Below are 16641 nucleotides of genomic sequence, written 5' to 3'. Positions count from 1 at the left end.
TCCATGCCTTAAAATGCGTTACACTGATAGGGAAGGCTTTCCATTGGAGGGGGTGAGGGAGCGGAAGGAGAGGTGCTTTTTAAGATTTCATGTCGTCCTCAACCCCCCCACCTCCTTGCAGATAAAGGTTGCCGTTGCCAAGGTGACTTGACAGAGAAAGGGAAAGTATCTGGCTGTTTTTCACCCGTCCTTGTGCAGGGGAAGCAAGCCAGAGGCATAGATAAGACTATTTCCATCCCTCCCTTTTTGGTGGAACAGAACCTGTACGCATGATATAGTGCCCTAAATACCTCAAGACACTTCGGCTCATTTGAAAGCTGCCTAAATATGCGAGACATGCGGCAATGAGCGAGTTGGAAGCTGCTTTCGCCCGCTAAATCGGCGCGGTGACATTAACACGCGCAGACAGACAAATCGCCTCCGTAATGAAGAAACCCAGGCGGAATGTTACAGTCAAGAGGAAAAAACTCTTTATGTTTATTAGCCATGAATTTCACATTGTGAAAAAAAAAAAAAGAATCAAATATAACAAAAATAACACCGTAAAAAAAAGAAATGAAGCTTTTACTTGATCAAATAAGAGAAATCCGATGCACGCCGACAGAATCGTCCCGTCTCGTTTGCGTCTTTTTGTGAAAGTTCAAGAAGATGAGAGGAAAAATAAATAAATACATCGATGGAAATGCCGCTCAGCAATTAGGTGCAAATTGAATTCATTGCTCGCTGTTGCCAGGGAGAATTGTGTGTGGTGGGGGGGAAAGAAATGTCTATCTGATTGGTTGGGTCGGAGTCTCTTAATTCAGCAGTTGGATGTGGTCGACGTTGCAGAGCCACAAAGGCCCCCATCCAAGTCTTCAAATTCACAATAGGAGGATTTTTCTGAATGGCCGAAGGAGGGCTGAGCGGCACTTTACAGGGGGCTGATTTCCACAAGATGTGAATGGACAGTGGGATGTGTGGGGGTCTTAAAGGAAGAAGATCTGAAACAAAATATACCAATTCCACCAAGACAGAACCTTTTACAATGTGAATGAATTTGACAATGCAAGTGCAACATGTTTAGGTCACCTAGACAGACAAAAACATTGAGAAGGTGTTAGCGGATATGTTAAGACTTTTGTTGCTGCTGTTTATTTTTATTTTTTTGGTTTGCAGAAACTTGCTTCACTGAATGTTTGTTGTTGTTTTTTAATAGTGAAAAGCACTGTGGTGTCCGCCCTTAACGTTACACAGCATTCAGAGGCAAACTCAAACAGCCAACGGGACCGCGGGTTCACGCTCAGGGAGCCAAGTTGGCACGTGTCACACAGCCTCTGCTGTCCTCGGGACAGCTGCAAACACTGCCAAATTCTTAACCATGTCGAGGTCAATCTGTCATCGTGCCATCCCATCTTTTCTTCTGGGCTTTTATTATTAGCAAGAATATGAAGGTTGGGTTTTTGTTTTGTTTTTTTCAACTTCGCCTTGTATTGGTCTAGATTTGTGCTGGTACGAGCTTCTACCCACAATTTCCAAAAAAAAGGTGTCAGATTATCTAGTTGCTTTGATATATAAAGGAATAGCAACGTTAGCAAGTGCTGCTAAACAACCTGATTAAAGAATAAGAATGTTGTCTATAATCTTAATTTACTGATATGCAGATTCTCGTGGACTCGTTGAAAAGTGTACGTTAAATACATAAAAATCACTGTTTTCCCTGCAACTGAAGGGCAGGAGGCTAGCCTGCAGACCGCTGCTTAGCAGAGACGCCAATTGCGTCTTTCAAGTGATAATTTTAACATTTCGACAGACGAGGGAAAAAAATTCAAAACTGCCAAATTTGTCTTTGTTTTAGCAGGTATAGGTGGAGGTGGGTATTAGCCTTTTCGAGCCAAGCTGACCTTCACCGTGCTCTGCAGGTGGTGCGTATGATACGCTGGCATTTTATTAAAGGGCCTTTAAAACAAAGACAGGGGAAAAAAAATTGATTCTATTTTTTTGTTTTTGCGGTTTTCTGAGCAAAACCTTCTCATGTTGGAAGTTGATCCCAGTTTCCAGCATATTCCCTAGTGAATGCCCCATATTACAGTAAGAAACTCTTTCTATGATTTAAGTCTCTTTCTTTTTAAGCCACTTGAAAAGAAGTGAACAGCGAAGTTACGTCTTGAAAAAAGCAAGTTTCTCCTGGCAAAGACTGAAGTGTGCAAAAGGCAGCTCACTGAGACCAAATCAAACACAACACTTGGCCATGCACGACATAACCCAAACGTACATTCACATCTGAATGCAGGCAGAACAGAAATAAGCAGGATTAAACATATTAACATGACACAGTTACCAGTACCATATAAATTAAGACTACACTGCAGCAAGTTCAAGAAGAAACTGATTTTTTTTTTCGAAAAAGGATAATAAATTCAGCTTTTTGTGTTAAGGTGACAAGACTTTGTGAAGAGTACATGCCAGTTTTCACTGAACCACTGTGAGAGAACATGCTCGAAAAAGGGCTTCGGCGGTGAATCAGCAAGCAAAGCGAACGATGTTTTACGGCGTCGCCGCTGAGCTGCAGAATCCAAACACGGGCGACCTCCAGGCACACGCAAATCCCATCGATCTGCCTCATGAGTGGCAGCGACAGGAAAGTTTTTGTAAGAGAAATGTTGAAATGTTCTTTTTTATTCTGGGTCTGAAGCATAAATTAGAAGCTGTTAACAGTTCGAAAACAACAACAAAAAAAAAATCAAAAACGGGGAAGATTTGCTCCTTCATTTTTCCTTGTATGAAACAGATATTCAGTCAAAATCTATTAATTTTGTTCTTTTTCAGTCAGACCGAAGCATTTATCATGCTATGTATATATATATATATATATATGTGTGTGTATATCTATAATTTTTTTGTCACAGAGAAAACTTCACAGATCGTCACAAGCCTGTTATGACTACATATGAAGAATGCAGCTTTTCATGATATGTTTGCAGCACTCATATGGCAGCATGAAAGCACAATGTGCACACAGGGTCAGAGTCTGTGCCTCGCAGAGCAAGCGTCGGTCAGTTCGGTGTCTCGGAGCAAGATGTCCGCCTTCCTCGACAACGGCCCACCTTTGGGTTCTCTGCGCCTGCGTGTTTGTCTTTTTTGTTTATCTTCTTCTCTCTCTTTTTTCCCCTTCTTTTTTACATTTTTTGCAACACCAAGATGAATGCGGGGCATCTGTACATCGCTGCTTGGCGTCTCCTTTTGGAGAAAGAGAATGTGTGCTTCTTCGTGGTCAGGAGACCGGCGGATGACGCGAAACCGGGGAGATCTGAGGAGAGAGAAGAAAGACTCGTTAAACAGGCCAACAAAACGAATGAGGTGGAGGGAAAGTATAATAAAAGCCACAAAAAGTAAAAGGATCAGATTCACAGATGACCTGAAAAATATGTCTTTTCAAAGAATTGCAGTGGAGGAACAGGGGCTGTAACAGGGGGCAAAGAGTATCTTAATTTACGCTGCGAGACACAGAAAGTGTCTTTTATTCGCATCCTGTGATCTACAACAGTTGAGAGAAACAGCAGCCTTGATGTTCACTATGGTTTTACAGGAGATAAAACCCAAGGGAAGTGATTAATTTCAGTGCATGTTGCATTACAATTCATTGTGGTGTGTCTAGCATTATTTTCTGCCAAACTTCCACCAACTCTGTTTCCTGTGAATAGTCTGGCTGGCATCCAGCTCCTCATCTCCTCCCAAGCCAACATCACTTCACACTAACTGTGTTTTACCGTTAGTTTCATTTTGCTCTTTTCATTTTTAATGAATTTATTAATTATGTGCCTTATCTTGACAGCTCATATGGCTAAAATCTTGATGGCTAACGTGGCTAAAATGTATTTGTATAAATCTCTCTAATACTGGTGCTTAAAAAATATAAATTAACATTGACTGAGTATGTTATATGTAACATTTCCTTAGCTTAAAACGTGACTAAACAATAGCTATGGAAGGACGTAAAGAACTAATTTCACCTGCACGTCTTGGATAAACGGAAAGAAAAAGTTGGGATGCCACATAGTCAAAAAACAAGGCCATGAGCAAAATGGATTTCTAACATTTTAAAACAACTTAAGTCTTGGCAAAGAAGGTGTGATGTTTATCTGAACACTGTTTTCTTAACCTTTAAACCACCAAACTTTTCCATCATTTCAAATTGTGGTACAACTCTTACTGGTGGTACTTAGGTTTTGTTTAATGGTCTTCAAACCATTTTCTGATGTCACTCATCTATAAGATAAGTAAAATACTAATTAACAGCCAAAAAGTTGTTCAAGCAAATTGATTTTTATTTCCAAGAGGAATTACTAAGAAGTGCAGTTAATAACTATAAACTCAAGCTGACAACAGTGAACCAAGAACAAGTGCTGGTGGCTATTTCCAATTCTTCTGTAGTCAAATGTCCGGTACTATGTGTGTGAAAGATGCAAACTGAGCTAAAAACAATTTATAACAGCAGCTATTACTACATGCAGTAGCCATGTTGGATTTATAGGCTGGGGTTGGAGAGAAACTTCTGACTTTTTCAGCTTCAGAGTACTTTCTGTAGAAATCGTAACCACAGATTGATATTGGCAGCCAGTTTATACCCTACCTTCACCTAACAACATGTGTCATAGTTTGTTTTTTTATAATGAGCATTCATTTTATTTATTTGCCCTGTCCCCAGTTATATAAGGTAGTAGAACATTATTATTTTCCTGGATTTCATGATGCCATCTGTCCCCACTACACGATTTCTAAGAGACAAATCTAGAAAGGAGAAACTCTCACACAGTTCGTTATTGTTCTCCTGGGAAAAATCTATCTCCTACAATCTCCTTCTGTGAGGTCCAAACATACTTCCTTTTTCCTTTCATTCCTAAGCACACGGCCTTCTTTTCCATTCCTCCTCATTTCTTCTATTCACCATGTTCAGTGAGCGGACTTTGTCAGTTGCCATGACAGGCAAGCGCACTGAGAAACTAGTTCTCAATGAAATTAGCAGCAGGATCTTTCACTTCGCTGGATGCTGTGTTGCTCTGGCGTGCAGTTAGCTTAAACCTCCCGTCTCATCTGTCCCTTTTCGAGACGAATCGCTCAAAATAAGGGGGGATAATGAGTTCTAGAAAATGTTTCATCTCAAGAAGGGAGGGAACATTACAACGCAGGAGCGGCAGAGCTGTTCTGAGCTGTCTCCTAACATTATCAGAGGGAAGACGCGCAGAGCTACAAGAATGAGGAGTCTCTCCACTTTCTTCTTGTTTAACTCTCAGGGGCCGAGGCCTGTCAGGACATTAGAAAAAATTAAGAAAATATGAAGAAGAATTGCTTGCACAGCTTCTTACTGTGTGGGGGCATTGGTCTGGGAATTGTGCAAACATAAAGAGGAGGAATCTGAGCTCACTACCCATGCTCCACATATGTCTGGCCTGCTTATCGTCAGAGCAGGAGTGTTGGGTTAGAATGAGGTCATCAAAAGAGCAGACAAAATGGTAAATCTTCAGAGTAAAATGACTACTATCAAAGATGATGTGCGTGTGATTGAGTTGTGAAGGATGGGGTTTACGCCTGCAAGCTTCCCAGCTCCCCTTCCTCACTTCCCCTGCTGTCGCTTCTTCCTTGTCACCTTGTAGCTGATGATAAACGGCTTCCGACGCGAGTTGCAAGCTTCCTCCCTTTTTTGCAATGTAAAGACCACAGCCCTGCCGCCCACATCAAAGGTGCGGGGCCTGGAGTGGTGTGAGGGAACTGAGATTGGATTAGTGACAGCAGGGTTTTGAAGCTCGGTGATGTGTGGTACAGCTAATTTGCGAATCCTTTTTTCTTCTGAGAGTTTCCCCCCCACGGGAGCTATAAAGGTTTCCAATTCTCTTTCAGTTACCCTTTCTGTCCTTCGGCCTTTCCAAACAGTCACATACCTCACTTAACTGAAGCACCGAAGCACTTAACAGGTCTACCAACTTTACTCTTGATCTTGTTTTACTAACACAACCCCAGCCTCCTGCACATTCTGAAACAGGCACAAGAAAAAAGATCCAACCTAAAGCATTGGCATCAACTCAACATTTTGGAACATGACAATTGAAAGGCCCTTTCTTATTGTAACTCTTGTTAGTATTAATTAAACTTACTGGTTGTCTAGGGCAGTGGTCCCCAAGCCCCGGGCCGAGGACTGGTACCAGTCCGTGGACCAATTGGTACCGGGCCGCACAAGAAATAATTAAATATTTCCGTTTTATGTATTATGTGAGTCTGGAGGAGCTTTTATTTTGAAAATTCTTTAACTGGATTCTCTCGGTTAGGTCTTGCGCGCCAACATTGAGTCAACAAGTAGCAAAATCAGCAATGAGTAAACAAATGTCTTTGGAAAGTTTCTTTATGAAGGGAAAAAGGCCCAGAGAAGAGACAGGATAATGGATTTATCCCGGTAGGTGATTCCCACATTCCAAGCTCTGCATGATATGGTGACCGGATGTTAATGAGGGAATGAAGCTTCAAACTGCTTTGCTACTTAGAGACCATGAATCATCATGAATCTGTGCATCACTTCAGGAGTTATTGTTTCCCTTCACTCCCAGATGGGATCGTCTTGTTGCAGAGAAACAAGCTCTAGGCTCCCATTAATTTGTCGTTATCATGAGTTAAAATTTTCACGAAAGTAAAATGTTCGTTTTTGTGGGGCATCTGTATCTTATTTTGAAGGGATATGTAAACGTTACCATAGCGACCAGAGTCAGAGCGTTAGGGCGGTGGTCGAGACGAGAGGAGAGGAGTGGAGCTTGTGAGTTTCAGGTCTGGTTTTCCAAACCTCAGTGACCACAGAGCCGATAAAAGTCCAACAGGTTCGATCGGTTCGTGAGTCCAGCCACACGGCAGGAGCAACACACCACACACGAACCAATTCCAGAGGAAAATCCAGAAAAACCCCCAACATACCATACGTGAATTTAGAGTAACAAACATGTCCGACGATGTAGAAGCAGTAGTGATAGTTTGTGGACTCATTTTAAATGATAAGAGACGTAACAAAAAGAAAAAACTTTGGATAAAAGACTGCGGGAGCAGCCGCTCTATTTGCTGCAATATGCACTAAACCAACGCACTAGACTCTCAGTTTCGCCATGTCAGCAGTGCGAGATTCCCTCCGTTCTTATGTCACTGCCCTTTCTGATGCCAAGACAATCAAACATGTTGAATATGCCCAATTTTAGATGGGAGCGGACCGACGTTCCAAGTAACACACCACACAGACAGGATAATTGTACGATTATCACAAGCGACAATCTTAGAACTCGGAACGTTCGAAGATTGTCATTAGGGGAAAATCGGGGCAAAAAATTTTAAATTATGTTATGTGACCTCCTCCTCACCCGTCCCACCCGGGCCACATTAAAATTCCCAAGCTTTGACCAGTCCGCGATGATAAAAAGGTTGGGGACCACTGGTCTAGGGATCCTAAATTAGATCTCAGTGGGTTAAAATACTTAGTAGAGAGTTTAAGACACTGCTCTTACCTAATGGAGAAGGTACAGGTCAACGGTTCAGGATTCACGCTGGTAGATGTTTCCAGGTGCTGACAAAGGCAGTAGGAATGAGCGAGTACGGAACAGTTGTGATGCTGTTCCATGCATCGAGTGTGGGGTCGTAGCAGTCCAGAGTTTTACACCGCTGTGTACCAAAGTACCCGCCCACCACGTACAGTTTGTTTCCCGAAGCCACAGCCTGGCAGCTCATTCGCTTGGCCGTTACGTCCCCCACTTTAGTCCACTGGTAGTTCTCGCTGCTGAACTTGTAAGCCGAGCAGGCTGAGAATTCGGTATCCCCGCCCATGACAAATATTTGGTTCCCCAGCACGGCAGCGGCAGTGTATCGCCACGGCTGCGGGCAGGATGCTGGCACAGTCCATCGGTTTTCCTGCGGATCGTAGCACTGCACCTTGGGCAGTTTGTCGTGGGTGACGCTGGTTCCGCCGAAGGCAAACAACTTGAGTTTCACACTGACCACTGCCGCATTGCTCACACCCTCTCTGAGAGGTGCCACCATGGTCCACTTGTTTGCCACTGGGTCAAACTGTTCCACTTGTTTGAGGGACACGGACGGAGAGGCCGGGAGACAGCCCGTTGCCGCGGTGTGTCCTCCAACAACATATAGGCAGTGTTTCAGCTCCGCGGAGCCATGGCCAAACCTGGCGATGAGCATAGGTGCTGCTTTGGACCATTCCTCATGCACAGTGTCGTAGACCCATACGTCTTTGGAAACGCCGTTCTCTGATCCTCTCCCGCCTGTGATGTAAACCTTACAGCCAATGGCACAGGCACTGAACTCCTTCCTGGGACTGGGGATGTCAGCCTTCGGGATTATCTCTTTGGCTTTCTGGTCTACCAGGTACAATTTGTCACACATGAATGTCTGTCCGCCAAGCAGGAAAAGGGCATGGCTGGTTTTTCTAGGTCGAGCACACGGGCTGTTGACCACGCCATCATTCTGGAGGATCTTAAGCTTGCAGCGAATAGCTTCATCAACCAGTTCTTTGCTTTTGGCCTGATCATTAATCAGCTCTTCTGTTGAAACATTTTCCATTAGAAAGATGGCAGGCAGTAAGGCGAGACGAACCGTTCTCAGAAGCTCTGGGAGGAAGCAGTGCCTCTTTTCTAGGTCATAGTTAATCCAATTAAGGGCAGCTTCATAAACCAGTCTCTCATCTTCTGTCTCCAGCTCCTCGTGTGACAAAAGCTGCACTACCATATCTTTGGGCAATTGGAGAAAGTCCTCTGTCTTGCAAATGGCAGGGAAGTTGCTTAAACACATGCCCCAGGAGAGCTCTGACAGCTTCGTACACTGGTGGGCGTCAGACAGCAACAGCATGCCAAGACAGTTGGACGGATGAAGGTTTCTCTCCAGGAATTCGGCGCAGGCATCACGGATGTCCTGAAACTCCAACATGTCCCCAGCCTCCAGCAGCGACTCTGCATTCTCCTCGTTGATCACCACCCGTGATGAGTATGCGTAGTCAAGCAGCAGCTCTAAAACCTCCGGGTGGATCGAGTCTCGGAAGTCGACCTCGCTGGCCTGACTCTCCCTCAGACCGCCACTGAACATGGCCTCGAAGTAGCGGCTGCAGGCGGCCAGCACGGCGCGGTGGCAGGGGAAGGAACGGCTGCCCGCGTGGAGGAGGACGTCTGTAAAGAGCCTCTGCTGCCGTAGAGAGTTGAGGTGCATAAGGACACTGTCAGCATAGGAGGATTTGTGGAAAAGGTAGATGTTCATGGAGCCGGTGCTGGCTCGGGATTTCCGGTTCTCATGGACGCACACTGACATTTTCATTGAATCCTGAAAAAAAAAAGAAACAAATGAATGCAACATATTTAAAATCTATACAAACAGATATAAAACACATTCTCTTTTACTGTAATACATTTTAGGCAAGTCTTAATCTTTTAAATAATGTATTTATATTTCTCGTAGCTATAAACGTAGGAAAAATGTTACTAGATCTTCATATGTAGTCATAAAAACAGATTAATCAGCTAGTAAAATAGGCCCAATTTGCCTCAAGAATTTAATTCTCAGCAACGAATGCTGCACATGCAAACACTGGGAGATTGATGTGGCAATATTGAATCGTTCAGTGCTAGTGTCCACAAAAGGATGAGAAAACATGCACTTTGTGGAAAAGGGAAAACAAAGCTCTATCAGGAAAACAGTAGTGATAGAGACTGCACCATGTACACAGTGTGTCCTTGGCCAAGGACATAGCAACTGTATCCTTTAGAAAATATTAGACCTTTATCTCTGAACATTTCTTAAGAGAAAACTTTAAAACATGCAACAGTTTGTTTTTCAAAGAAACATGCGAGTTTGCATCTTCATTGTGATCACCTTCACTCACAGCACGCTTTCATTCCCTCCAATTATTTAGCAATGGCAACTGCCTCCTGCCTTGTGGTCTCTCTGTATTGCAACCAAGTCCCCGTGTGAGCTTGTAAATCCACATTTTAAAAAAAACATCCACATTCTGTGTCTGCCCTAAAATCCACACTCCTCAATAAATTCCACACAATCTCGCACTATTACATGTAATACATAAGCTCTAAAATCGCCCTTTCCAAGCTTCAAGTAGATCCAGCTTGCTTGTTGTTTCCTTATTGGCAGCAAGCGGCTGCAGTGCGCGGTCGGCTCCCAACCTTCCAGTCACCGGGAATTCCAAGGATTCCAAACATTGAAGGCAAAAGGCCCTAACAAACATCCATGAAAACCTTTTCTAAACACCTGTGAGGCATGATGCATTTCTCCCTCTGCGCTCCAGTTTGCTGTTTACTTGGCTGAAAATGGGAATGTCCTCTGAACCCTTTTTGAAAAATTCTATTTTACTGAGCCAAATATTGGTTGTTATTTTTTAACGTATTAAGATGACATAAGAATTCTTCACTTTGCATCAGTCATACGCTAACAATAAGGATGTTTTCTATTTAAACATAGAGCCTTTTTTTTAATATGACAGTATTTACATGTTAACCAGCGGTATGACTATTTTGATATGTTTCCTTGTTCAGTTACAGGTGTAGTCCATCACATGTAAATAAAGAGTTAAAGGAATGATTCGGGATTTTTGAAATGAGGTTCTGTTGAAGGTTTATAAGCAGTTACTATCTCTCCTGGCATAGATATGGAATAAATCCATATTTGTTGGTCCTGCAAGCTACAAAGCTAATGGCTAGTATGTGAAAGCCCTTCTACCATCTCAAAACATGCCAATTATTGATAAGGTTATGGAAGGTGATACATTTCTATGAGCCTTTAAACCATAGTGCTACTTGCAATGACAGTTGTTTACACCAAAGTAAATTATTATTTACACAAGAAATGGATGTCGGAGGTAGTGTGCCACCAAAAATCTTCCTAAGTGAAACGTTTACTGAGAATGAAACATCAAAGTAATGACACGGATGTTCGACTGAAGTTCTCCAGGTTCAACCCTGTGCCAACATGTTCCCCCATTTTATACCTACAAGTTTTTTTCCCCCCTTTCGTGTTAATTAAGAATTTTAATGAATTATTGAGATAAAAAGGTGATAAAATATTAAAAACTAACAAAAAATCTTTAATTAGAGGGGCATAGAATGTAATGCTGGTGGGTATGAATGGACATATGTGCAACAGTTGGCTTTACTCCGACCAAAATACTTGCACGTTTCATGCCGGAAGACTATTGGTGGTGAACCAAAACCTACAGTACCTTCATTTGTCTTGAAAACAATCATTCTATTTTGTGAAAGACAGTGCAATCATGAAGATAAAACTGTGTTTGTATAGTTTACTATGGCTTTTTGAGATTGGAGCTTAATAAATGTGGCAAATATCTGCTTTAATTTTGGCTCCTTTCCACCTTGCAGCTAGCTTTAGCCTCCAGGACCAGCTAAACTGGATTTACACTAAATGAAGATGCTAACAGGCAAACCTTTGTAATGTCTAATATTTTACTGTTTATAGCATTTTCTAACAGATTCTGGATAGGAAAAATCCTGAACTATCCCTTTAAGTTCTGTCAGAGGGCAGATGTTTTACAAACCTGTAGGTGGTGAGGGATTTTACATTCACATTAAATTTGAGTTCAAAAGACCTCGTTTGTCAAAAGAGATTCCTCCTGAACTGAAGTACAGAGAGGCGAGGGGACAGTTTCCAATTTCCATAAGTTTCATCATGCGCTTAAGAATCCTCAGAAAGCAGTCTTGTGAGGAGGGAAATCAAGTGTGAAGCCTGTAGGTGCAAATGCAAGAGCGGAGAGGATTTGTGAAGAGCACTGTCACTTCTACCTTTGGCTTTTAGGTCTCTGAATTCTGAAGGAATCGCTTTGAACTCCAGCTTTGATGTTCATGACGCACAAAGAAGTAATTCTTAGCGTTTGGCTGCAAGCGTTCTTCCTTGGCCGCAGTTCGTCAGTTTCTTTATATTCCCCCTGTCGCTCTTTTCATTAATGCGTGAAGCACTTTCTGAACCTTTCAGATCACGGTCGTGTGCTGGCCTCACACGCTTGCGTCGTGATTTTCATCGGGTCGATTTACCTAACAAACCTTTGGTTTCATGCTGAACTCAAACGACTTGCGAAACCAAATTAGGGTAGCCTTCCCAACGGCGTGGTAAACCGACTCGCTTTGGTGTGTGTTTGTGTGTGTGTGCACAGGGAGCACCAGCATTATTTGTCAGCAGTTTATAATACATAAAACCAACTGCTAACTTCGCTCAACAGGCTTTATTGCATTCCAGCAGAGACATGACCGGGGCACACGTCATCTCCTGGAATCAGCGATGATTGGAATATCCTCGCCTGATCTCTCAACTGCAGGTGCCACCTCCTACATACAGACTCACGTACACACACACACACGCCTGCACGCCTACATGTACACACTCTGCCTCTGCTTCTCTAATTGGAAGTTGTAAGTAGCTTGATTTGAGTAAGTGAACCTAATAAGTCCGGGACTTAATTAGAGAGGTTCTGCTTATGCTGTTAATTAGCATTTTAATAAATACGGCCATCCGTAGTTCATGTCAGAAGCATAGAAGCAGACAGGCAGAGAAACGACTTCAGTAGGAACACAGCTGCAGCTCATATGATTAACTGAACAATGATGATCATGCGCAATGACGATAAAGGTAAAATATTCCAGTATGAACATCTTAAACTATACCAGTCATTCTGCGGTAGATTATATATTTTTCTCCTATCTAGTCATAGAAGCTGTCACTTTGGTCAGCTTCTATTTTTCTTATTTTCTTATTATTTTGTTCATCTTTTCAGTCCCAGTGCAAGCATTAATTTGTGTTTGTGTTTTTATGTTTTTCTGTCCTATTACGATCACTCTTCATGCAACTGTGATCGTGTTTTCATGATTTTTTTTAATCTGCTTTAAATTGGTGCCTTTGTTATGAAAAATAGGTTTGTTTCCTTGTCATTTTTAATCTCTTCGATACACTTTATGCATCTTTTTATGGCTACGTTTTCCATTTCTGAGCATGTTCTGCTATATTTTATAATTTTCCTTATTTATACCACAAAGGGCTTCTTTGGGATGATCAGGGGTAATTTATTGTGATATGTTTTTATCATCTAAAGCACTCTGAATTGCCTTGCGGCTGAAATGTACTATGCAAATAAAAATGACTTGACATAAACTTTAATATACTTAATTTTACATATATGTATGTCTCATCTGAGCATATTTAAATTTTCTTTAACGTTATCCTTGATGTGTCTTTTTTCTAGTATAGCAGAGATATTTAGCTTTATATGCCCCCAATATAGCACATGTGAAATGAAAGTAGAGCTAGTGATCACACTGAAAGTGGGGGGAAAAAAACAAAGCCAACTGAGAATCTGCATCACTAATAAACCCAAACAGACGCAGTGATAAAATCTAAATGTCAGCATCATGGCATTTTGACTATATAACCTTTAGAATCAGTATCTCGCTTTTAATTTCCACTGCGCAGTAAATTTCTCTAGGAGCTGACCTTGTCGCGGCTTAAAACTTTATAACATCTTCACGACAAAATGCGACATGGCCTTTTTCCTCAGAAATGCTAGCAATCTAATCTGCTGTCCAAATGTTTGCTTGTTTGAGTTTAAGAATTTCAAAATGTTCTTGTTTTAACATTCCTACTGTAATCTCTATACATGACATCCACTGCTGTGTGATATCCGGAGGACGTGTTTTAGATCAAACGATCTGCGGACCATGAAAAGTGATTCGTAGGCGCAACACTGCTGACCGTAGAAATTTAGCCCCACGCAAACTGTCCGCACCGTGAACCATAGCAGTGGTGGCAGTATCATGCTGTGGGGATGCTTTTCTTCAGTAGATACAGGGAAAACTGTGAATGTTGACAGTATTTTCATTTTTCAAAGGGGGTGCGTACAAATAAAAGGCAAACTTTATGGATAATTGGAAAAAAATATTGTAAAAACCACGTGCTACACTGTCCTGATGCATCACCATAATATCTTGCTGAAATACATAAAAGTTTGAGGTCATTACCAGATGAAGATTTATGTCGACCTTTACAGGATTTGCTCTGCTTACATGTATTTGCTGTGGCACGTTATTATTGTTCACGCTTTAAAATGTGAGATTCCGCATCCAGAATGCATTCTTTTCAATACCCAGGAGTTTTGATGAGCTTTTTTTTTTACCCTGTTTTCTATTGTTTTTTTCCCCCCTTTTAAATTGAACATAACACACATTTCCAGGATTCGTAGCTCGCTGGGCTATGAGAGGGATGGGAGGCAAAATGCCATCCTCATCCTTTTCAAAAGAAACCAGATCCAACAGACGCACAGCCAGACTATGTGCCACATGCAGAAAGAAATACAAGAATGGGAAATAGGAAGAGAGAGAGAGAGAGAGAAAAAGGTCTGGCTGCAGTCTGGTGGAAATCATTGCCAGGTGCTCACAGTCAACCATGGACACGGGAAGAGAGAGGGATGGGGAGGGAGACAACTTCAAAAGTAAACACCAGGCTTATGTGGACTTAGCTCCGAGCATCTGCCGAGACGCACAACAAAGACCGCAGACGTGCAGTGGCAGCAGGGAACAATCTAAAGACCCTCAAACAGACTCAGAGTCATTGGCTGCATATATATATATATATATATATATATATATATATATATATATATATATATATATATATATATATATATATAAAGAAAAATGACAAGGGAGCGTAAAACACCTTACGCCGCCAGCAAAGAGGAAGAAATCCAGAGTGGGGAAAAAGGGAAACGCAAAATGCAAACAATAAAAGCAATATTGACATAATGACAATGTCCACAATTCGCTTCCACTAACCCTGATGCGCTCGACCCGGACCGCTCCCCTTTCACTGTGCAACTTTAAATTCGTAAGTCAGTGGGAGGGGGGGGGGGGGGATAAAGCGCGTATGTGGAGAAATTGTTCGTTGTTTTTACCTCTTTGGGTGAAAGAAGGACTTCAGTCGCGCCCGACGGGTCGCTCGAGCATGCCGCTCGTGAGAGAGCCACGATGCAAAGTCTTGTGCGCTCGCGCGGAGTGCAGCTCCTTTGGTTATCTCCGAGCAAATAGGTCGCGAGAAGAGCCGCGCTCTCGCTAAATACGCGGACTGCTCGTTGGGTCTGGTTGTGTGCGGCGGAGAAGAGGTGAATAATAAGAGGAGACGCTGTTTGGAGGCGTTCCTCCAGCTCCAGCTCTGCTCCGCTGCTCGTCGTCGCCCCTCCGCCTGCTCTTCCACTGAAATCAGTGGGTGTGTTTTACTGCGAGGGGACCAGGGTGTGTGTGGCAGGTCGCCTTCGTATTTAATCGAAGAACCGCGTCTGTTTCTTGCCAGGTTATAGAGAGCGATAACACAGTTACCATTTTTCAAAAAATAACACTCTTACTAAAGATAACCCCTTGTTACGTTACAGCGTTACGTTACTACAAATAAAAAAAATAAAAGAAAGAAGTTTGAACGTATCTACAACTCCAGTCCTATTAGTGTGTTGGGCTGCAACATATCAAATATGACCTTTGACCTACAAGAACTGCTTTCAATTGATCCTCGCTGGGCCTTTTAAATCGAATCGCAATATGTTGTTATCCTAGATGATGTTCACGAATCTCCAAAAATGTATATGCTGTATAATGTTAAAACAGGAATGTATTTCAAGTTGTTTCTTGTATAAGTTATCTCATATTACTAATTTATAAATTCAGAAAGCTTTTAATGTCGTCCTTGATAAATTAACTTAAACCTCGAACGAGATCTTGTTTGGGATCGTTATGTGTTTGTAACTGTGTGTGAGAAAACAACCCGTTACATAATCATTAATATGATTTTTTTTTTTTACTCACTTTGTTGTCTGTTTGTCTAAAGAATGGAGTTTGGTAGTTAAAAAGCACTTTTAGAAATCAATAATTAGAATAGTGGTTGCATTTATGGATATTAACAAAGAAATTAGTTGACATCTTATTTAATACTTTTCTAATTTCAAGTAATTTCAACTTATTATACATCTTCATATTTGAGAGATCAATAAAAAAAATGTTCACCTACTCAAAATTATAACCAGAATGGATCAAAGTAATCCACGACGACAATGTTGTTATCAAAAAGGTTAGTTGTGAATACGAAGAGTGCTATGAATACCCGAAACATTTACTTTTACCGAAATAATTGGTTTGTTGACGCCTGCTCCATTGCCAGCGCCAACTGGTAAATCTAAAACTGGCTTGCCATACACGAGTGGCGGGGAGGATCAGCTCTTCCGTCTCAGCGCACGAAACGGAGAGAAGAGAGAGACAAAGAGGGAAAGAGGGGCTCGCATGCACAGAGATGGGACGGGGAGGTTGTCTCACAAGGTGACAGCAACAAGAAACAGAAAGTAATTAAATTAAATATCTCACTTTTTTTAGATCCAATTCATCCCATTTTAGTGGAGAAAATGGTTAGAGTTTGAAACTAAAAGCAGCTCACCATGGTAACCTAATCTCGAGTAAAGAAAATACCAGTTTCAAACGGTGTTTGCTCCAGAACACATATGAAAAATGCGTAACATCATCTAATTGCTTTCATTTAAAGAAGAAAGACAATAAATATACTCAATTCTTCGAAGATAATTCAATGATT

At 41.9% G+C, this 16641-nt stretch overlaps 1 protein-coding gene across 1 annotated transcript; it reads right to left on the bottom strand.

The window, feature by feature from the left end:
• Positions 1-447: 447 nt before the first annotated feature.
• enc1 (ectodermal-neural cortex 1) lies at positions 448-15257 on the bottom strand. The gene is made up of 3 exons (XM_005797923.2): positions 14966-15257; positions 7512-9327; positions 448-3286 (listed from the first exon to the last, which is right to left on the bottom strand). Exon 2 carries the CDS (start codon positions 9319-9321, stop codon positions 7546-7548), a length of 1776 nt encoding a protein of 591 aa, XP_005797980.1. The 5' UTR covers positions 9322-9327; positions 14966-15257; the 3' UTR covers positions 448-3286; positions 7512-7545.
• Between the last annotated feature and the right edge of the window lie 1384 nt (positions 15258-16641).

Source organism: Xiphophorus maculatus, chromosome 8 (assembly GCF_002775205.1).
Source record: "Xiphophorus maculatus strain JP 163 A chromosome 8, X_maculatus-5.0-male, whole genome shotgun sequence".
Lineage (NCBI taxonomy): Eukaryota > Metazoa > Chordata > Actinopteri > Cyprinodontiformes > Poeciliidae > Xiphophorus > Xiphophorus maculatus.
The sequence above is the reverse complement of the archived record's forward strand: the minus strand, read 5'-3'. Positions and strand labels throughout refer to the sequence as shown.

Excerpts from the sequence above, each read along its gene's own strand:
- enc1 (XM_005797923.2), bottom strand. The coding sequence starts at position 9,321 with ATGAAAATGTCAGTGTGCGTCCATGAGAACCGGAAATCCCGAGCCAGC.